At 49.1% G+C, this 22,491-nt stretch overlaps 1 protein-coding gene across 2 annotated transcripts in view; it reads right to left on the reverse strand.

Moving 5' to 3' along the window:
• ABR (ABR activator of RhoGEF and GTPase) overlaps nt 1–19,475 on the reverse strand; it is a 177,701-nt gene extending 158,226 nt beyond the window's left edge. For both annotated transcript variants that reach the window (XM_044248212.1, XM_044248211.1), the window contains exon 1: nt 18,413–19,475. In XM_044248212.1, coding sequence (XP_044104147.1) covers nt 18,413–19,460 — 1,048 coding nt within the window. In that variant the 5' untranslated portion in view covers nt 19,461–19,475. The remainder of the gene's footprint in view (nt 1–18,412) is intronic.
• Between the last annotated feature and the right edge of the window lie 3,016 nt (nt 19,476–22,491).

Genomic DNA, 22,491 nt, shown 5'->3' on the forward strand with positions numbered 1-22,491 from the left:
CCTCTTGCTTTTATTATGTGCTCCGGGTGTGAGTCAGGTCAGCCTGGGAAGGGGTCAAACAAAAACCTGCAGATTTTGTGTTTTCTTTCCATTCTGTGACTACGACTGATTGACCTCGAGAGGGACTGGCAGGGACAGAGAAAGCTGTCAGTCAATCCGGGAGCCAGAAAGCAAACTAATGAAGTCTGAATGAAGGTCACTGAGGTCACTGTCTTAGGTCATAAAAGTTCTGTGCTGGCTTCTCAGAGATTTGTATGCAAATTGCAGCAAAGATGCCCTCTTAACCCCACGGTGATCTCACTTCTTCAAAGATGTGACAGGCCCTGTGGTTCCAAAGAAACAAACTGGTTTAAAAGAAGGCAGTGTGCGGAAATTTCTATTTTGAAGAGATGTGCAGTGCTGCATAGGACATCTTTTCATTTCTTTTTTCCTTAATCCTAAAGATTCACCTTTATAGGGTCCCTCCTAAAAATAAATGTACTTTGGCTTTCATCGATTTTTAAAATTTATGATACATACATTTGATTGTATTCTATATACATATACCTCCTCCATGAGTAACTGCTGAAACAAGTTTATGTTACCTACTTGAACCCAACTTAAAGGAAGAAAAACAGAGATTTAAGATTTGAATTTAAAAATTCTGATTATAAATGTCTTTCTTCCTCTAAGTTGGCTGCGATCTCAATGTACATATAAGCACCATGACTAACTTGCGTGTTTCTCCAAATAAGTAACTCTGATGAAATGCTACTGCCCAAATCTAATTTTGATATCCCAAATCAAGGCTCTTGTGTTATGTAGGAATTTGAAGCATGAGATTAAAAACAGAAAGGTTGTTTCCCTTCTTCTACCCGCAGTAAACCAGACAAAAAAACAAAAACAAGGCAGTCACCCTCTACAAGCTAAAAGTAGCAACAAGGAAATAAGCCGGGGGAGATGTTGATTTCAGGCGTCTTTACTGTGACAGTAAAGGGGGCAAAGACAGCTGAGGGTACACCAAAGATTCCCGCCCCAGCCCCTTTCCCAGAGCACGGCTCTTGCGGGAAAGGAGCTGCTCTACTTGCCAGGACTCCCGAGTCTAAGAGGGGACGCAGGCCTTGTCTTCGCCATTGCAATGCCAGTGAAAGAAATGGGTATCACTTCTTGGTTAAGAAGAGCTAAGAAGCATGTGTGTCTTCCCTCTCTTGTTTGACCAGTGCCCTCTGGAAGCTGAGAACTACCAGGGCCTGGAGGAGGGCCCCTGCACAAGAGCCCGGGAGCCTGGGTTCTGAGTGACCATGGGAAACAGGCCTGCCCATTGGGAACACGTGCAGCCACTGTCATGCGAACCAGAAGAAATTTCGCCTGCTAAGCCACGGACATGTTAGAGCAGAGGGTGGCACTGTGCTGATGGCTCGCTCCAAGGTGGTGAGTGTAGAGGCTGGAGGAGGGATGAAAGACTTTTTAAAGTGAAGATACACACTAGAAAAGAAATATATTTTCTTCTTCCACGGAAAACTTTAACACAAGGACTGTCATCTCAGATGCTGAGAACACTAGGCCAGTCGTGCAATACTAGTAGCTACTGACAACTAAGCAGCACTTAGGACGCGACAGGGAGCTCGAAGCTCTGACACAAACTCACGCAGTTCTCACCCATTTACCGGGTAACCTATTACTACAAGCCCTATTTTGCAGATGAGAAAACCGGGGACCACAGGCGTTGCGTAATTTGCTTAAGGTCATACAGCTTGTGCATGGCAGAGGCAGGAGGCGAGGCCAGGCAGCCCGTCCAGAGTCTTGCTTGTTTGTTCGCTGCACGATACCCACGGAAAACAGGACCAGACGAAAGCTGAGGCAGTTCGTGAAATCACGCCCGGTCTGAAGGAGTCAGCAGTGCTGCGCGACCTGATGATTTCCACAGGTACCGCAGATTTTCCCGTCTTTCAAGAATAAGCCAGAAATCCAGATTTTCCTGGAGAGTTTCTGGGTTTTAGATTGGTTTGCTTTTGTTTTAACCCCCTACAGCCCAAACAAAGTGCCTGGGCAGACCGCATGTGGTCCAGGGCCAGCCGGCCACCTGCCGTCCCGGCTCTCAGGGCAGCTGTCTCCCAGGACTGTGCCGTCTCCTGCTTGCCCAGAGGCCCTGGGGAGTTCTGAGAGTCTGGTAGCCAGAAGGGGACTCAACTCTGTAAACAACAGCTCCCGTCAGGCCCACTGATATGAATAATTAATTTATGTTTTCTCACTGCCGGCCCACAAAGGTTACCAACGGGCCCAGCATTCAGGAAGCAGCTCTGTCCCTTTCTGAGACAATGAGGACAGGCCTGGAGGATCCTGGGGGTATTCAGGGAGCCCCATAATGAAGCCGGGAGCAGTGGCCGGGGCTCAAAGGGAGCCGGGGGCCAGTGGGCCTGTGCGCATGCTCCCTGCCTGGCTGCCTTGGTAGGGCCCTCAGAGCCTCCGAGGCTCATTAGAGACGGACACTCTGTGGCTTTCACTGCTATCAGCGGGAGGGGGCTCTGAATTCCTCAAGATGCTTTATAATAAAACAAAAAGGCGCAATTATGCAGCCAAACTGAAGACAAGGCAGCTGCATACAAAGCAGGGCTTTCTCCGTAATAGGACCAACCTCAGCTGGACGGTGCCCGGGCCTCACCTTCCTCCTCAGGCTGCAGCTACGAGGCATCCGTCTTGGATGCTTGCTGCTCCAGCTCTTGGATTATTCAAACCGCAGGATCTCCAGAAGCCTTCCATTTCCGTTAAGGATATGCCCAGGTGATGAGAGAAGCCTCGTACCGTTTCTCACCCTGTCTATTTCAGCAATACGTCCGGCAAAATCAGTCATAACTGTGATCATAATAACAAAATTAACCACCACACACTGAATATTGTGCATCAGGCGCTTTTCTAAGGGCTTTATATATTAAGCTATTTTAATCTTTCCACCAACTTAATTTGGTATTGATACCATGTTACTGTCACTCTCAGTCTGCAGACACAGAAACTGAGGCACAAAAAAATTAGCCATGGGGCGCCTGGGTGGCTCAGTGGGTTAAAGCCGCTGCCTTCGGCTCAGGTCATGATCCCAGGGTCCTGGGATCGAGCCCCACATCGGGCTCTCTGCTCAGCAGAGAGCCTGCTTCTTCCTCTCTCTCTGCCTGCCTCTCTGCCTACTTGTGATCTCTGCCTGTCAAATAAATAAATAAAATCTTAAAAAAAAAAAAAAAATTAGCCATAAGTGGCAGAGCTGGGCTTGAAACCCAGGCAGTGTGGTCCTAGACAGTATGCTCTTGCCCATCACGCCAGTGGCTGTTTGCATTTACACAGAGCTTACTGGATACCAGGCCCTGGGCTACATATTTTCTGTACCTTATTTCATTTCATCTTTACAACACCAGGTGAGGTGTAATTAATTATCTCCACTGTACAGAATAGGAAAAGGTTTATAGAAGGGTGAAGTAACTTGGTGAAAGGCATAAAATAACAACTGGCCTATAGACTAGATCCAAATCCAGGTGTCTCTGACTCAAAGCCAGTCTCTTAACAATTACTTGGTACAAAGTACCAGTTCATCTGACTTAGTGGTTTTTGTAAAGATTACACCTGGAAAACCTCTAGTCTAATCACCTTTTTTTTTTAAAAAAAAAAACAGGGGATGAGATGTAGCTTAGAGAGATTGAGAGTTAGTGTGGGGGCCGCCTAGCTGGCTTGGTTGTTAAGCATGTGACTCTTAACTGTGAGTTGGGGCCCCATGATGAGTTATAAAGTTCACTTAAAAAAAAAAAAAAAAGAGGGGTGCCTGGGTGGCACAGCTGGTAGCTGGTTAAGCATCTGCCTTCAGCTTAGGTCATGATCCCAGGGTCCTAGGATGGAGCCCCATGTTGGGCTCCCTGCTCAATGGGGAGTCTGCTTCTCCCTCTGCCCCTTCCTGCTCATGCTCTCTCTCTCTCAAATAAATAAATAAAATCTTAAAAAAAGAAAAAAAAAGAGTTAGTGGTGGGTTGTACTAGAGTAACTTTGGCCCCAGAAAGAGCTGGGTTCCAATCCTGACTCTGTCCCTTATTAGCTGTGTGACATGGGCATATAACTCAGTGTTTCTAGACTTATTAAGTGGAGACTGGGAATAATAATACTCAGTCTCACAGACGATAAAGTAAGTGTAATATATACTTCTAATAAACACTCCACATGGTAAAACCATTTCATTACAGTCAGGTGGTCCCAAATTACAGGCTGACAATTTCAAACTTCTGCTTACAAATTTGTTCTTTATGATTTGAAATAACGTGTAGGTGGTGAGCAGGTTTGCCAGTGTTGGCCCCCAAAGTCTAATTAACACACAAAGGTCTCGGAAAATTGCACTGCACTTCCAAAGCTTTTCTGAGCGGCACTCTATTGTGCAAAATCCCCAAGAAAATCATATTTATCAGAGATCTGAGCAGTCAGACATTGAGGCCTTCCACTCTCACAAATAAAGTTAATATACCATCAGATCAATGACACTGTGGAGAAGGTAGGTTTCCATGGTTTTTAAATGTAGTATCCTTTACACGATGTTACTGATTTCATGATTTTGCACCTGGAACAATGGCCCACGCTGTGATGGCTTGTTCCGTCCCTTGGCACAGACATCAAGTCTGGTGATGTACATTTGGTTTCATTTTGGGGTTCCTATTTTTGGTTGCCATGGCTGGTTGTTTACCAGGATATGCTCATGAGACAAGCACCCAATAACAGTCTCAACCCTAAAGACTCAGACTTTGTAGGGAGTAGATATTCCGCGTATGTCTTTGTAGTTTGCTTTTAGAGAGAGAAAGCACTCCCACACGGCCTCAGACAAGGAAAGACATCAAAGCCTTTGCTGGACCTGTCATGTCTGTCGATGCGTATATTTTTCTTGCTGCTTTCACTCTGTATCCTCTGTAAAACAATCTTAGCCATGAGTGTAATCTGTTATGGAGTCTTATAAATCCTTCTAGCAAATCACTTAACAAAACAGTGGTGAAACAACTGAGCCATTTCTCACACTGTTGTTCACATTTTTGAGACCTACCCTCTGATAGCGACCGGTAAACAGCTGTGGCTACTGCTTGGTCTCAGCGAGAAGGAAACACAGAGGTTTGTTTCAGTTTGTTTTGTTTTAGTGCAGGTTCAGGGTGGAGCCTGAGATCCTGCATTTCCTTTGTTCTTCTCCTTTCTTTTTAAAGTAAGCTCCATGCCCAACATGGGACTTGAACTCATGACTCTGACATTAAAAGTCACACACTCCACAGGCCTCACCAGCCAGGTGCCCTAGGAACTTAGAGGCTTTGAGGAAAATACTTTGATCTGAAGCTTCAAGGAACCATTCTTCTTTATGAATGTAAGTCAGATATTTGCATCTGTCAGGACAAGCTAGTAATGCTGCCGTGACAAAGAGCACCAGACATTTTAGGGGCTTAAAATACAATGGTTTGGGGTGCCTGGGTGGCTCAGTGGGTTAAAACTTCTGCCTTCGAAAAAATCTTAAAAAAAAAAAAAAAAAAAAAAAAGGGCGCCTGGGTGGCTCAGTGGGTTAAGTCGCTGCCTTCAGCTCAGGTCATGATCTCAGGGTCCTGGGATCGAGTCCCACATCGGGCTCTCTGCTCAGCAGGGAGCCTGCTTCCCTCTCTCTCTCTCTCTCTGCCTGCCTCTCCATCTACTTGTGATTTCTCTCTGTCAAATAAATAAATAAATAATCTTTAAATAAAAAAAAACAAAAAAACTTCTGCCTTCGGCTTAGGTCATGATCCCAGGGTTCTGGGATTGAGCCCCTCATCGGGCTCTCTACTCAGCGGGGAGCCTGCTTCCTCCTCTCTCTCTGTCTGCTTGTGATCTCTGCCTGTCAAATAAATAAATGTTTTTAAAATTTTAAAATAAAATGACAACAGTTCATTTTTCACCCTAGTACCTGTCCACCGAGGATTGACTAGGAGCTCTGCTCTGCTCTGCCCTCCCTCTAGGAGCCAGGCCGACTGAACAGACACCAGCAGCAAAGGGAAAAGAGGTCTCATACCAGCATTAACTGCTCTGGGGCAGAAGCTACCCACATCACCTCCATTCAAACTCACTGGTTAGAACTAGGCAACGGTCTCTACCCAAGTTCAAGGGAACCAGGAATGTAATCCTACCTACCATGCTCCTGGAAAGCAAGGGGGAATCCAAATATTTAGTTTACAGTTCTAACAACTAGCACAGGTCTCCATTAGTTGGCCAGATTTGAAGTATTATCCTTTTTCTGTATTGTTCATTTTCAGGAAACAACACCCTCCCATTAGGAAAAGGGGCACAACATGGATGGCAGATTCTGAACTGGTGGGCAGGAGACAGGGTAGTAAGCTAGAAAGTCATGTGTCAACATCTCTTGGGGGCATACGAAGTTTGAAAATGGCTTCAGGAAGGGATGCCTGGGTAGCTCACTTGGTTAAGTGTCTACCTTTGCATAGGGTTGTGATCCCAAGGTCCTGGGATCAAGTCCCACATTAGAATCCTTGCCCAGCACAGAGCCTGCTTCTCCCTCTGCCTGCTGTTCCCTCTGCTTGTGCTTGCTCTCTCTGACAAATAAATAAAACCTTTTTTAAAATTTTAAAAAAAGAAAATGGTTTCAGGAAGAAAAAATCCACAGCCCTTGAGAATAATGGCTCTAGAATAGGTCTTATCAATTGGTCTTACTGGTCCCCAAAAAAGAGAAGGGGGAGGAAGAGATGAAAATAAAGGCAAAGATGGGGTGCCTGGGTGGCTCAGTGGGTTAAAGCCTCTGCCTTCGGCTCAGGTCATGATCCCAGGGTCCTGGGATCGAGCCCCGCATCGGACTCTCTGCTTGGCAGAGAGCCTGCTTCCTCCTCTCTCTCTCTCTGCCTGCCTCTCTGCCTACTTGTGATCTCTGTCTGTCAAATAAATAAAAAATTAAAAAAAATTTAAAAAAAAAAAGAAGAAAGAAAAGAAAGGCAAAGAAAGAGTGCCTGGGTGGTTCAGTCAGATAAGCATCCTCCTTCAGCTCAGGTCACCATCCCAGGGTCCTGGGATGGAGTCCCATGTTGGGCTCCCTGCCCAGGAGTCTGCTTCTCTCTCTGCCCCTTCCCCCACTCTCTCTCTCTCAAATAAATTAAATCTTTAAAACAAACAAAGAAACAAAACCCCAAATACAATACACCAGTATTGTGCTGGGGCAGGGAGACTAGAATTTTAAAAAGTAGTCCTTTTCTTTCTTTCTTTCTTTTTTTAAGATTTTATTTATTTATGTGACAGAGATTACAAGTAGGCAGAGAGGCAGGCAGAGAGAGAGGGAAGCAGGCTCCCCGCCAAGCAGAGAGCCCAATGAGGGGCCCGATGCAGGGCCCAATCCTAGGACCCTGAGACCATGACCGGACCCAAGGCAGAGGCTTAACCCACTGAGCCACCCAGGCCGCCCAAAAGTAGTCCTTTTCTAATACCCCTACACTTTAAGGGTGTAGAATCCAGTGGGGGAAGACAGAAAGGCAAACCTTTTTACACCGTATTATAATTGCTCAAATGAGTAAATGTACAAAGTGCAAGGAATAACTGTGTGACTAACACTAGGCTGGTTTTCCAAAAGCCAATCACAGTCTCTTTCTCTCCTTAATCATCTTTACAACAGAGGCTGAAGAGCTGAAATCCTGCTCCCCTAGCCCTCCTCACAGCTATAATGATAGCCATGTAATGCTGGCCAATAGCATGAAAGCAGCAGTTGCTATGTAGGGCTTGAGGGGAAAGCTTTTTAAAGCAACAGCCAGTACAATCGCTACAGTCCTTTGCACCTTACTCCCTTTCTGAAACACAAGCACACATCTGGTGATGCAGCAGTTTTTGTTTTGTTTGTTTGTTTTTAACCCTGAGGCAACAAGCAAGAGGACAAGCACAGGGACGCCTGGGTGGCGCAGTTGGTTGGACGACTGCCTTCGGCTCAAGGCGTGATCCTGGAGTCCCGGGATCGAGTCCCACATCAGGCTCCCAGCTCCATGGGGAGTCTGCTTCGCTCTCTGACCTTCTCCTCGCTCATGCTCTCTCTCACTGTCTCTCTCAAATAAATAAATAAAATCTTTAAAAAAAAAAAAAAAAAAGAGGACAAGCACATTTCTGCTACGTAATGGGGAAAGTCTGGGCCCCTGACCACACTGCTCAGCCATCCCAGAAAGCCTACCTCTGGAGTTCTCATGACTGGAGGAAAACAAATCACTATCTGGTCAAGTCATTGTGTGTTTCTATTGCCATTAACAAATTATCACAAGTTTTGTGACTTAAAACAATACCAATGTATTGTCTATAGGGGAGAAATCCAACAGGGTCTGACACTGGGCTAAAATCAAGCTGCTGGCAGGGCTGGGTTCCTCTCCAGAGCTCTAGAAGATAACTAGTTTCCTGGCCTTTCCCAGCTTCTAGAGGCTGCTTATACTGCTTGGCTCAAGGCCCCCTTCCTTCCTCTTCAAAGCTGGCAACACTGAGTTGGGTCCTTTACATATTGCATCATTCTGACCTCTTCTACCTCCTTCTTCCATTTTTTAAAAAGGATTTTATTTATTTATTTGACAGAGATCACAAGTAGGCAGAGAGGCAGGCAGAGAGAGAGGGGGGAAGCAGGCTCCCTGCTGAGCAGAGAGCCTGATACCGGGCTCGATCCCAAGACCCTGAGACCATGACCTGAGCTGAAGGCAAAGGCTTAACCCACTGAGCCACCCAGGCACCCCTCTTTCTTCCATTTTTGAGACCTTCATTACTACTTTGGGCTCACCTGGACAATCCAGAATAATTTCCCCATGTCAAGGTCCTTAAATGTTTGGTTTTTTTTTTTTTGAGAGAGAGACAGAGCGTGCCTGAGTGGTGGGAGGGGAGAGGGAGAGAGAGAATCTTAAGCAGACTCCATGCTGAGTGTGGAGCCAGACGTGGGGCTCAATCTCATGACCCTGAGCTGAAATTAAGAGCAGAACGCTTAACCAACTGAGCCATGCTGGGGTTTCTCAAGGTCCTTACTTTGATCACATCTGCCAAATTCCTTTTGCCCTGTAAGGAAACACAGGTTCTGGGGATTGGGACCTGAACATTATTTGAGGGGCCGGCCATTCTTCTGCCTACCACAGTCACTACAGCTGTTTTGGCTTATCTGCAGCCAAGTGTACTCCTAACTGACACCCAGCTCTCGGATCTACTGGGGAAAGCAGGGGAGGCTTTACAGGTCCAGTAGCCTCCTGGCTGAGACCTGAGAATGAACAGTCATTTTTCATACGGGCAAATACGGAAAGGGCTTTCCAGGGAAAGGGTGTAGCCCATACAGGGAAACAAGTATGCAAGGTATGTTTGCAAACTACAAGCAGTTCCGTATTGCTAGAGCTGGTAAAGTGTCTGCCTGTATGGGTTGGGGAGGGCGGAGAGGAGGGTGGACTGGATCACAAATGGCTAGGTACATTTTCATCTAAGAAGCTGTGACTTTACTTTGTAGGTGACAAAGAGTCATTGAAGAATGCAAGCAGGGGGTGCACAATTAGAGTTAGGGGTGAGAGCGAGCCGTTTGGCTTTCATGTAGAAGACAGCCAGGGCTGGAGACAGAACGATCCATGCACTGGTTTCTGTCAGGGGCAATGTTGATATTCATGAACATTGTTTGAGTACCTCCTGTATGTGCTGTGACATTCTGGGGTTACCAAGGTGAATAAGACCCAGAGCAGAACAAGGGCGCCTCCCACAACCTGCCAACCACAACCCTAGAGCAGGACTGACGGGTCTCACGGAACCCAAGTTGGGGGTGTTCTGCCCCCTGCGCCAAGTCCAGGAAACACAGACAAGGTGGGGTGCGGCCCAGGGGAACTCAAAGGGGCACCAGGACCATCGGCAATGATGGGAAAGCAACTGAATGAAAAGTCAGATGGCCCTTTCCTGCCCCTATCTCACCCAAACGTGCCCTGATGTTCCCCCCAAATTGGGCCTAGTTATTTTGTTTTATTTTTAAAGATTTTATTTATTTGAGAGAGAAAGCAGGAGAAGTGGAGGGTCAGAGGGAGAAGCAGACTCCCTCCTGAGCAGGGAGCCCGATACGGGACTCGATCCTGAGACTCCAGGATCATGACCTGAGCTGAAGGCAGTCGTTCAACCAACTGAGCCACCCAGGCGCCTGGGCATAGTTATTTTAAATCACTGCATGTGGTGAGTGAGAAGAGGAACTGGTGTGGTCACAGGAGAAGCCTAGGACTCAGACACCGTCATCACCCTGCCCCCAGCCGCCTGATGGAAACAGTCTGACATTCGAGATGAAGATGGTCGCACAACTTCATGAATACACTAAAAACTCATGACTGTACACTTTAAAAGGGTGTTTTATCTGATGTGAATTATCTCCGTAAAAGAAGAATTAATTTTTTAAGCAGGAGAAAAACATAACCCCACCCCTGAGCCCTGAGGGAACCTGGGCTTGTGAGGTCACTGGTCAGAGCCTCGGGTTCCTCCACTGCCAAATGAGAGGAGTAGTAAAGAACAGTAGACTGTTCTGAGTTTTCTATGTGATAATGCAGGTTAAACACTTAACAGAGTGCCTCGCAGGCAGCAGTTGCTAAACATATTCATGTTCGTCTCCTCCAAAGTGCCAATACAATTTTTAAAACAATCATTTTCTCAGCAGCCCCAAGATGGGACATAAGCTCTAGGCAAGCTCCCTTCAGACGGTCTCGGCTCCGGCCTCGGACGGGAAGACAGCCACAGGCACGGATGCCCAAGCTCTCCGCAGCGCCCGCAGGCTGGGTCTGCAGCTGTGTAGTGCAGAGAGGAGAGCGAGAGCACAAATACAGCTACGGGGAGCTGTGGTAGAGAAAGGAGGCACAGAGATTTGTGCTCGTAATTCTGGTTTGATATACAAACTCCGTGGGTTTCCAAAATAGCCACGCCCACCCCACCCCCTGGACAAGTCCACGTGACTACAACGTGGCCCTGATGTGTAGTGATGACCCACGCCCCACGCTGCTCCTCTATTCTGGCTCCTCCAAACCACAGTGATGCAGAAACAGGCCTTAACAGACTTAATTTTCCTGCCCAGTACCCAGGCTGGGGATTTATGTTTTCCCCAAACTTCCCATTTGTGAGATTCCAAAATCAACCAGGGACTTATCAAGTGCCTGGCCCGCGCCCAACCCTGTGAAGGGTATGGCCGGGGAGAAAAAAAGAAGCATAAGCCAGGGTCCTGCTCCCAAGCAGCCCAGCTAACCTCTGAGCTGGAAAGCAACCCTTCATGGTAAACATAAAAGCCTTTGTGCCTTGCACAGAGCAGTGGTTCAGTCATCATTTGTTCACTGGGTCAATGAATTAATAGAGGGCACAATAATAAGACAATTGTGTGAGTGTGGGGCTCACTCTAAGAACCACAAGATGGGTTGGAGTAGTTGTTAAAGGCTTGTGCCAGAGGCTGCTAGCTGCCTACTCAATACCAATTCTTCCATTTTTCCTTGTAACAGAGCCCCTATTTTATTTGAGGTGGCCGTATGCCCAGATAAAATACTACATTTCCCAGCTTTCCTTGTAGCTAGAGGTGGCTCATGAGCTTTAAACAGAAATTGTTAGGAGAGTCTACCAGGAAAGTGCCTTAAAAGGCAGACCAACAGTGACCACTCACTCATGTGTCCTTCCTCCCTTTCTTCTAATTCTCATCTGAAATATGAGTGTGATGGCTGGATTTACAGCAGCTGTTTTGAACCATGAGACAACCTTGAGAGAGAAAAGCTCGAAGACAAAAGAAGCCCAAATTCCTGATGATTAGGGAGTCACCATACTCTCCCTGGACCGCTTGCTTCTGGCATTCTTTTACTTGAAAGGGAGATAAACCTCTATCTTGCTTAAACTATTTTGGGGGGTTTTTTCATAGGCAGCAAACCCCTGTCCCAACCAACACAAGTTTCCACAGAAAAGCTGGGCTTTAAAGGAAGGGTTAGTTGGCTTTGTGATTGGGTGGGTGGGGATGGAAGGGCATCTCAAATGCCAGAAAGAGGAAAGGAAAAGATACTGGCAGGAATGAGCATTGGCTGAAAGCAAGTGGCTAGAGAGTAGGAAATAAAGAGAAGCCAGATGACAGTGTTGTAGATGTCAGGGGAAGAACCAGGGACCACAAAGGAACAAGAAAGTTTGGGGTGTCTGGGGAGCTCAGTGGCATGGGGATCCAACTCTTGGTTCCACTCAGGTCATGATCTTGGGGTTGTGAGATTGAGCCCTGTGGCATGGCGGGCTCTGTGCTCATGGAGGAGTCTGCTTCTCTCCCTTTCCCTCTCTGCCCCACCCCTCAGGCACGCTCTCCCTCTTTCTCTCCAAAATAAATAGATAAATCTTTTAAAAAGGAAGAAGAAAGCTTGTTTCCCTTCAAAGGAGCAAAACACCTGTGGACCTGGAGGGAGTAAGAAAGGAGAGAAAGAGGCAGAAGAGGCTGGGGGAACTTCATCACATGAAGAAACAGGAGCGCGAGCTGTGGCTTGGACTTGGAACAATACCACCACCAAACTTTATTAAATGAGTATGTGCCTTGCCCTGGGCTATGCACTCTCCACACACTTATCTCCTTTATGCTTCATGACACGTCTACAACATAGTCCTATCATCACCCACATCTGGCAGACAAGGAGCCTGGGGCTTATTCAGTGACTTAGCCAGTGTAAGCCTTACCACCCTGTAAGCTGGCTTCCATCCACTCCATTTTTCAGATGAGGAGTGTGTTTGTACCATTATTTCAAAGCCAGGAAAATATGTCAAGATCCTGAATTTCTTCCTCTTTTTTTTTTTTTAAGAGATTTTATTTATTTATTTGACAGAGAGAGACACAGCAAGAGAGAGAGAACCCAAGGAGAAGGAGTGGGAGAGGGAGAAGCAGGCTTCCCGATGAGGAGGGAGCCTGATGCGGGGCTCAATCCCAAGACCTGAGCTGAAGGCAGACACTTGATGACTGAGCCACCAGGATCCTGATTTTCAAACATAAAGATCCAGAACCAAGTATAGAGTCAATTGCTTTGTGAATGCTCTCTTAACCAGAAAAAAACCAAACAGACAAGGAAAAGAAAAGTTTGGAGTCTTGGCTGTGTTTCCTACATGTCAAGGAGGAAGGACTTGTTAAACAAACCCACCCCTACTCCCTGGCTGGTTGGTTGAGTGCCCCTGAGGTGCAGAGAGTGCTGAGATGGCGGGGATGAGGGGTGGATGGAAGCAAGCATTAAGAAACCAAGCAGGCAGTGATGCAATGTCAAATCTAGTGACAAATGAATCACAGCCGACCAGCGGCTCATGTGTTTCAGGGAGTGTTTTAATATCTCTCCACACCACGGAATGGAAAAAAAAAAAATTACTCTATCACAGCTAAGGTTGAAAACTCAATACTTTGAATTAAGTTAGTCAGATACATCCACTGAACATGAGGAATTCTTCCTGGAGCTAAAATCTCATTAGTCGCTTGCAAGAAAGGGGGGAAAAACCCATCGGGTTACAAATGATTTAGGTAACATGAGTACCTAATAGGAAGTGCATTTCCCATGAAGATTAAAAATAAAAAAATCTCGTTTGGCAGCCTGGCAGACTCTGGTAGCAGGGCCTCCCCAGTATGGAAATCTAGAATTCTACAGCTGGCCCAGGACCCAAGAGACCCAGCTGGTCCTATAGTGCGGTCTTTGTTAGCCCTGAGTTCAAGCTGATTCTAGCAGAAGCTATTTGACTCTGGGTACATGCCTTTACCTCTCTTGGCCTCAGCACTTTACCTATAAAATGGCACTAGTAATTCTACTCACCCTCCCCGCAGCCACCCTGAGATGGCTGAGAGGCTAAAGGAGGGGGCCTCCTGCTCCTGTCACCGTGACTTTGACAGAACTTACGTCTTTAGAGTTCTCTGGCTCAAATTCTAGGAAAGAAAAAACCACAAGACAATGGAAAGAGCCACGTCCTGGCGCATGGGCCCAGCCTTGAGGGTCACAAGCGTGTGACCCTGAGGTTACTTTTAGGTCTCCCTGGCTCCGTCCGAAGAGGGGCAGGAGTAGACCTACTCTTGGATCTCTTCCTCTTCTAGACTCCCGAATGTCACTAAGATTCGGATGGACAATCCTTAGGGAAGCTGTTTCTTTATCTAAAAACATACGGTTTCTATCCCAGGAGCCAAAGAGTTAGTGAGAACCATAAAGGCAGGTCACGGGGTTTTGTACACTTGGGCCTTAACACAGACCTGGCATGAAGTAAGACCTTGATAAATTCTTGTTGAATGGAACAGATGAATGATGAACAAATGAATGGATTTCAAGGGCCAGCCAAAACGGAGACTACTTGTCCTCCACCGAGCAGAGCAAGAAGAAAATGCTGCCAATTTAAAATACTAATGATAATTACTTTGTCATCTGAACTACAACCAGAATATCAGATGAATAGTTCACCAGTCAAAGGGATGCCTGATGCAGAAAAGCCAACTTTGCGCTTTGCCAGAAGAGTGTACTTTGGGGCACAAGGAGTACAGATGTGGCACAGGAGAGTCCACAGGCTCCAGAAAGGATGCAGAAGCCCTGAGAAGGAAATGTCACCCAACCTCTATGGCAGGAGGGGCACAGAAGCATGTCACCATGAAAGGAAAAATACCAGGCCTCCACATGTTGGCATGCAGTTGTGTCCGCCCAACAGTGCCCCGCTGAAAAGGAGAGCTCTAAAATCCAGCAGGTGGTCTGCTCCCCTGTGAGACCAAGTCCACCCAGGAGCCCCACAGGTGGGCAGCAGCCCTGATGGCTGCAGCAGATGGACTGGGGTCTTCTGGGGACTTCAGCGATGAAGAAAATAATAATAATGCACACGGGGTGCCTGGGTGGCTCAGTAGGTTGAGTGTCTGCATTCAGCTCAGGTCATGATCCCGGGGTCCTGGGTTCCAGCCCCACATCAGGCTCCCTGCTCAGTGGAGAGTCTGCTTCTCCCTCTCCCTCTGCTGCTCCCCCTGCTTGTGCACTCTCTCTCTCTCTTGCTCTCTCTTTGTCAAATCAATAAATAAAATCTTTAAAAAGAAAGATTTAAAGAAAAAAAAGAACGGGCATTCTAACTTACACTCAGGTTTGGCTACTATGTGTAGAAACAGATCAAATGTGTCTTTGTATGGGAATCTACCTCTCATAAGAGAAAATGGTCCTTTTACCAGGAGGCGGGCATCTCTGCCCCTTGGCCTTTTTATGTGGCTCTCCCATGGCTCTCTCTTCTTAAGACTTAAAGACTGAATGGCCCAATAAAACCCAACCTTCAGTTGAGGATCTCTGAATACAAATAATGGGCACAATTGCCGGGGAAGAAGGAGAAACATTGAGGGCCAAGCCAGCAAGAGAGCCTCATGAGCCAAGCCCCGGCCCTGGGTCCTGCCCTGCTCCCAGGTTTCTAGAAAGAGCCATAGCAAAGCTGGGGGGGGGGAAAGAAAACAAAACCCAAAGCACATGCATCATAGAAGACCAAACTATCTGTGATTCAGAATGGTCTGGGAATGAGAATCTTTGAAGCATCAACTCAAAGAAAATGACCTGTAGTCACGGTTAAACACTGTGGGTGCCTACTTTGTGTTAAGAGTCCTCTAGAAACAAAATCCCACTTATTACTCATATTAATGATTTGATGTACGCAGGGTTTATTAGTCTCATTTTACAGATGAAGAAACTGATACACAGAAAATTCAAATAACTTCTCCCAAGTTCACACAAGCAGTCGAGCTTCAAAGCTCATAGTCTTTATCAGCATTTTCAAACCTTTCTCTCTAATCCAGAGCAAGAAATATATTCTACATCAGGACCCAATATACACTCACACATTTATACATAATTGAAACAAAGTTTGAAAATAGAAAATACCATTACCATGGGCAATTCACTGCCATGTTTCCTCTTCTATTCCATCCTATTAAAAAATATATCACTTGGACGCCTGGGTGGCTCTGTCCGTTAAGCATTTGCCTTTGGCTCCGGTCATGATCCCAGGGTCCTCAGACTGAGTCCCGCATTGGGCTCCCTGCTCAGCAGGGAGTCTGCTTCTCCCTCTGCCCCCCTACCCTGTGAGCTCGCTCTCTCTGTCTCAAAAATAAATAAAATCTTAAAAAAAAAATGTATCGCTCAACAACTATCTATGAAATACCTAGTATGTGTTAGACACTATTCTAGGCTTTGTGGCTATGTCGTAGGATAAAAAGTTTAAAATCCTTGCCCTCTTGGACCTTGCATTTACTGGAAAGAGAGTGAATAAGATCAACACGCAAAATCATAGTATCTGAAGCAGTAATCTGGTCAGTGCTAAGGAGAAAATAAAGCAGGGAGAGCCAAGAGAGGAAAGCCTCTCAATGCTTTCATTCCTCCCCTAGACTGATTTCAGTGGGCTGTCACCCACCAGGTGAAACCCCTGCCCTTAATCCATCCACCCTGGGGACTCTATGGATGCCTGACAGCTCTTTCTCCTAGACCGTGTGCACATGTACACATTATGGGACTGTGTGCTCTGTGTGCATACGTGTTTAGGCATGCATGTACATGCATGCAGTCACTTCCTCACAGGCGAGGTTTTGGAGACAGAGCCCCAACAAACAGCTGTCCAGGGGTTCCATCCACAAGCCTGACCTGCAGAGGGGGTCCTGGAGTGAGGCCTAGAATCTAAGCCCAAGCACACTAGGCAAAGCCAGCAAGTGCCAGGCACGTGACTGGGCTGGAGTCTTTAATCCAGAGGAATGAGGATCTTTTTATCACTGGTCCACCCAGAGCCCGGCACCTTTTTGAAATTCGTTAGGCCAGAGGGAATGCTAACTCCTAATCTGCGTCAAGATGATCTTTGTGCAAGAATGCCCTCAGGGAGAGAAGAGACAGCAAACAGAAATAAAAATAACTTCCTGGGGAAAATGCAGTGCATGGGGCATACCTGAAGGGGTGATTGATGTGGGTCTCCCAGAACATGGGATTGGAGCCAGCTCTGAAGCAGCTCTGGGCCATTTGGGTAGCTGCCATTCGGTATCTGGACCTTGGCACTAGAGTGAAATCTTCAGACTCTTCTAAGTTAAAGGGGCACATAAAAATGTTACTAGCATGGGCAGCAAAAGCGTTACCTATGGGAAAAGCAGCCAATCTCTGCTAATGAATAAGTGTAATTGATCACAACAGATGACTTGATGGACCTTCCAAATGTGCTTTTAGCAAAGTGGACAGTTTTTCATTCAAATGCAAACTCACCCAGATAAGATCTAATAATGGAGATTTTGGAACAATCCCAGCTTCAGTGATTTCTTTCTTTTTTTTTTTTTCTCCTTCACTGAGCAGGAAGGCATCTTAAGTTCCTGATCACGATTTGACCCAACCAGACATCAGTTTAAGCCTTCCCTATGACTGAAGAGATCCTGAGAGTTCCAGGGGCAGCCAAGTGGCGGTCACTGGCCATGCTCACGTCCCTATCTGTCCTTTCTTCCTCAGCCCCACTCCCACTCCCTGACCTATGAGGAGTTGGGTGGTGGGGAGACATTCAGTATAATGCAGTCATCCATTTATTCAAGAAATATTTAGTGAGCCCTTACCATGTGCAAGGCACCATACTGACTGCCACAAGGGGATTCAGAGATGGCTAGGACCGGGTCCTGTCCTCAAAACAGAGGGCAGACGTCTAGGGAAACAACAAATGACAGAAGTCCCACGTAGGATCTCCACTCAGTTCAACATGCACTTAATCTTCCTGAACTTCAGCTTTCCCCTTTGTCAAACTAAGACACTGCATTAGACATGATCTCTGGGCACCAGGCCAGCTTGAAAACTACGATTCGATGCCCTCCCCTTCCCACTCAGGCTCCAGGAAGCTGAGCGATCAGGTGCAGCCTTCTAGGAAGGGGACAGCCAGCAAAGGGAGGGGACAGCAAGGATTATAGACCTTTCCCTGAGTGAGAGGGTGTTGCCATTTGGCCAGAACACGAGACACAGGCTCTAAGAAGATAAGAGATAAGTTGGGAAAATTATGTGCAAGATTTAAACTTTCACATCAAGGAATCTGGGGGGAAATGGGGACCCACTGTAGTTTGTGTAGAGAAAGGTACTATATAGTGGTGCAAAGAAATCAGATCGACCTGTGGAAGAGGAGCTGGAGGGAGAGTGGACGGTGATGTTATTACTACAGAGCATGAGGGCCGAGGCCTGAAATGAAAGAATCCTCCCATGGTCTAGCCAGGCACACCATTCCCTCACCCCCCTGGCATCGCCATACTGCTTGTTTTCATAAACTCGCCCAAGGCGAAATCATGTTGCACAATCTCCCCCCACTCCCCAATTCTACAAGTGGTTTCAAGGTAAACAGATGAATTTCATCTCCCTTCTTCCCAAGCGCCCGAGGTTAAACGGGACCAACAAGAGGAGTCAGGGAGGAGTGCGGGAAGGGGCCAGAAGCCCCCGGGATGCGCGAGGGGTGCTCCTACCTGCAGAGAAGCCGTCCTCGTGGTCCGAGCTGTTGCGGCTGCAGTCACTGCCCCTCTCGGGAGAGCTGTGGCTGGGCGAGTCCCGCTCGGGCACCCGCAGGAACCTCTTGCGCCGCCACGGGGGGAGGTGCTCGCGAGCCCCACGCCGGGGATGCTCCTCGGCCGCCAGGGGCGAGCTCCGCCCGTCCTTGGCCTCCGCCTCCAGCTGCTCCAGGTCGCGGCTCCGGCGTTGCTGCCGCCGGCCCCCGGGGATCAGGTGCATCCAGCGATGGGGGCTGCCCGCCCGCGCCGGCTTTTCGGCCTCATCGCGGGCTCCGAGCCGGCAGGGGCCCACGAGCAAGTGGCCGAGGACGAATTTCTCGTTCAAATCCACCATCTCGAAGTCGTGGTCACTGCTGTTGCCCCCATCCTCCGCGACCGAGGCGTCCGGCTCGCCCTCCTCCGAGCCCCGCCCCGCGCGGGTCCCGGAGGGCAGCTCCTCTCTCTGGGCGCTGGGGACTGTGTCATCGTGGCCGGGGGGCGCGTGGTCCTCCTGGGACCTGAAAAGGAGGCGAGGCTGCACCAGCTGCTGGTGGATGGCGGCGGTCAGGCTGCGCACCGCGCCCCCGGCCCCTGCCGGCCCGGGCCAGGTGGGAAGGTCCGGGCACGCGTAGGGAGGAGCCTCGGCCTTCGCGGCCGCCTCCGGGTCCCCGCGCCAGGGGCCTGTGGGGTCTCCGCCGCCGCCCGCGGCGCCCTGCTTCTCGCGCGGTGGCGGCGTCCGCTCCGGCCCGGCCGGCGCCGGCTCCTCCGCCCAAGCTCCCGGCCGGTCGCCGTCTCCGCCCTCCGAGCGCCCGCAGCCGAGGTCCCGCTTCTCCGCGGCCAGGGCCGCCTGCAGGTAGGAGACTTTGAACTTCTCCTCAGCCAACACCTGTTGCAGCCGCTTCAGGTTGAGTTTGCAGCGCTCCAGCTCCCGCTCCATGTCCAGCACCGAGTCCAGCCGCATGACGGGGGCCTTCTCCCCGGGGAACTCGGCCTGCCAGTGGCGCTCGAAGTCTTGAGGGTCCCACATGGCGGCCGCCCCTTCGGGCCTCCTGGGTCCGGCTCCGCCGCGCGCAGCGGGCTGGGGTCGTGCCGGGCTGTTCCCGGAAGCCCGCGCTGGCGCAGTCGCCTGCCCTTCACTTCAGCCCCTGAAGAAAATAGGAGAAAAAATAAGTTTTTCCCCTTCCGCCCTTAGGCCTTTTTTTTTTCCCCCCTTCTTCTGGGTTTCGCCTCCCTGACGTAAGCGGCCACCCGCGGCGGAGGCGGGCGTCTGGGGGCCCTGGGCCCGCCCTGGGCCGGACGCGCAGAGCCCACGGTCTGCAGCTCCCGCCGCCCGGCCCAGGGCGCCCGGCGGGCTCCGGGCTGCTGGGGAGCCGCGGCGGGGGCGGAGCCTCAGTGGCGCCGGGCCGCCTCCCCCCTGAGGCTGGCGCGCCCCGGAGCGGCGCCCGCGACACTCCAGCTGACCACGGTAGGCCGGGCTCGCACCTTCCCCGCCGCCTCCGCGGCGCCGCTCCCGCAGCCGCGCGCAGTCCGCGCCGGCTCCCTGCATCCGAGCGCGGGGCCGCGCGGCCGGGGGAGGCGGGAGCCCCGGTGAGGGAGCGCGCGGGGGCGCCCCGGGCTCCGGGCCAACCTCCCGCTCCACCGGCTCTCCGCGGCCTCCTCTGCCCAGAGCCGGCACGGCGCCTGGGACCTGGAGGGAGAAGGTGCGGGGAAAGGCGAGGTGGCGCGGCGGCGAGGACAGGTGTCAGAGGGAGCGGTCTGCCGCCCGGCGGGGTTATCCCTACCCGGATTTATTGAGCGCCTTGAACTAACGTGACCAGGATAACAGAGCTGTTCAGTCCAGAACAGGGGAGTGAACTTTGGTTTCTGCGAGTCCCTTTTCATGCGCTCTCTCCAGTGTTCATTGGAGCTTTTCCGGGGGAGAAACGGGCAAGGGTGACAGCTCCAAGTGGTTCTGCTAGAGACCCCTGTGACTTCAAAGCTGAGCGTACTCCCGCCTGACCGAATCAAACCATGGCAGCAGGAGCCTTAGACACGTGGGCATCTAAGACGGCCCTCCAATTCCACCTCCTCTTTGTGGCCTCACACAGTTACCCTAGGGAGGAAAAGAAAAGAGGAGCTGGGGACAGGTGCCTGGGCGCTCGTGGTGGAGTGCATGGGGGGCTTCTGCTTTGCTTCCCCTCTGCATGTGGCTGCAAAGCACTTTGCTCTTCCTCTTTCCAGGGTTTCGGCTGAGGCCCCAGTGTCCCCAGAGAGGGATCCTGATCAGCTGTCTCGTGCTTGCTGCAACGGATGAGCCTTATTGGTGATTCACGTTTCCTTCATTTTAAAGATGAGGAAATTGATATTCTGAGAGACTGGAAATTCTTCCTGCCCTTTGGAGCCTAGAGCTAAGCTCAGCAACCCTTTTCCTCTAACCACCTGCCATTAGCTTCTCACCTGTCTGAACAGGCTAGCCTACCCCCACTCCTCAATCCCTTTCAGCCCATCCCTCAATGCTGGCTATTGCAAAGATACCAGGAAGGCTTTTTTTTTTTTTTTTTTTTTTTTTAGCCTTTTTAGCCTTTTTAGCCACAAATGGGATAGTGCCATGCTTTTGCTCAAAACCCTTCCTTGGCTCCTCATTACCTACAGGATGGTGCCTAGTTGCTGCAGGACATAGGAGGTCCTCCCATACAGGGTCCCGGCCCACCTCTATAGCTTCCTCCTATGCTTTACAAGACCAGTGCTCTAACCCCTGAGCTATGGAGCCCCTCCTATGCTTTAGACTTAACAACTCCACACTGTCCTCAAAGATGTCTCCCTTTTTCCGAGTGACCTTTCCTCCTCCTTGGAACTCCCATCCCTACACACAGGCATAACTCCCTGCTGCCTGGGGGCTTCCCACTGAGAAGACTTTTTTTGCCGCGCACCACCCCCCACCTTTGTGCCACCACTGCGTCTCCTCCGCATCTTTATCTTTGCCCTTGCTCCGATCTATTATAACTATTAGTGACATCTTTTGTTCCCTCTACTTGTAGAGCCCTCAAAGACAGGTTTGTATCTTTTCCACTTTTTGTATTCTTTCTGCTTCTTGCAGAGGGTAATAGAGATAACTGATCATTGTTGAATGAAAGAAATGAATGAATGAATGAATGAGCAGGAAGATGAATGAATTTCCACCTTGTGGCTCCTGCTCCGCTTCTCCAGTTGTGAATCACTTCAGACTAGGAGCAGATGTGCTTCCCACAGAGGCTTCTCAACTCTAGAATTTCCTTCCTTGACAAAGTCTGTGTTTACTCATTTTCCCAATATCCTTTCTTCCTTCTTTCTCTTAAAAAAAAAAAAAAATGGTGTGCTAGTGGCATGACTCATCATAGTGTTTGTCTTGTGCAAACTGAAGGAATGAATGTGTTTTAAAATAAATTAATTGAGGGGCGCCTGGGTGGCTCAGTGGGTTAAAGCCTCTGCCTTCAGCTCAGGTCATGATCCAAGGGTCCTGGGATGGAACCCTGCATCGGGCTCTCTGCTCTGTGGAGAGCCTGCTTCCTCTTCTCTCTCTCTCTCTGCCTGCCTCTCTGCCTACTTGTGATCTCTGTCTCTCTGTCAAATAAATAAATAAAATCTAAAAATTAATTAATTAATTAATTAATTGAGTAGTCCCCAGTTTGAGTGATTTCTCCACCCTTCACCTAGTTCCTTCAAGTGGCTTTCTGTCCCACCTTAGCTTCATATTCTCTCCCTACCGCCCCAGAGGTTGCCACAATCTCTTTTGTCCACTGGAAGTACTGAGGAGCTCCCTTTTAGCTCCCTGCCTACAGAGAGCCAGGGCAGGGGTAGTCCATCGAACAGAGTCCACAAACATCTTGACTTCTGTTAAAATTTCAGAATGGGAGAGAAATGCTGCACAGTAAGGATGGATGGCCCCAGTCAACAGCATATTGATTGGAAGATGTTTTGATATGTACATTTAAATGCACAAAGGAAAAAAAAGAAAAAAACCCTGTAAGTTACTACAAGCCTCAATTTCTGAATTTGTAAATTTCCTAGGAGGATAGTTTCAACTCTGTCCTTTAATTAAA

This window comes from Neovison vison, chromosome 5 (genome assembly GCF_020171115.1).
Source record: "Neovison vison isolate M4711 chromosome 5, ASM_NN_V1, whole genome shotgun sequence".
Classification (NCBI taxonomy): Eukaryota; Metazoa; Chordata; class Mammalia; order Carnivora; family Mustelidae; genus Neogale; species Neogale vison.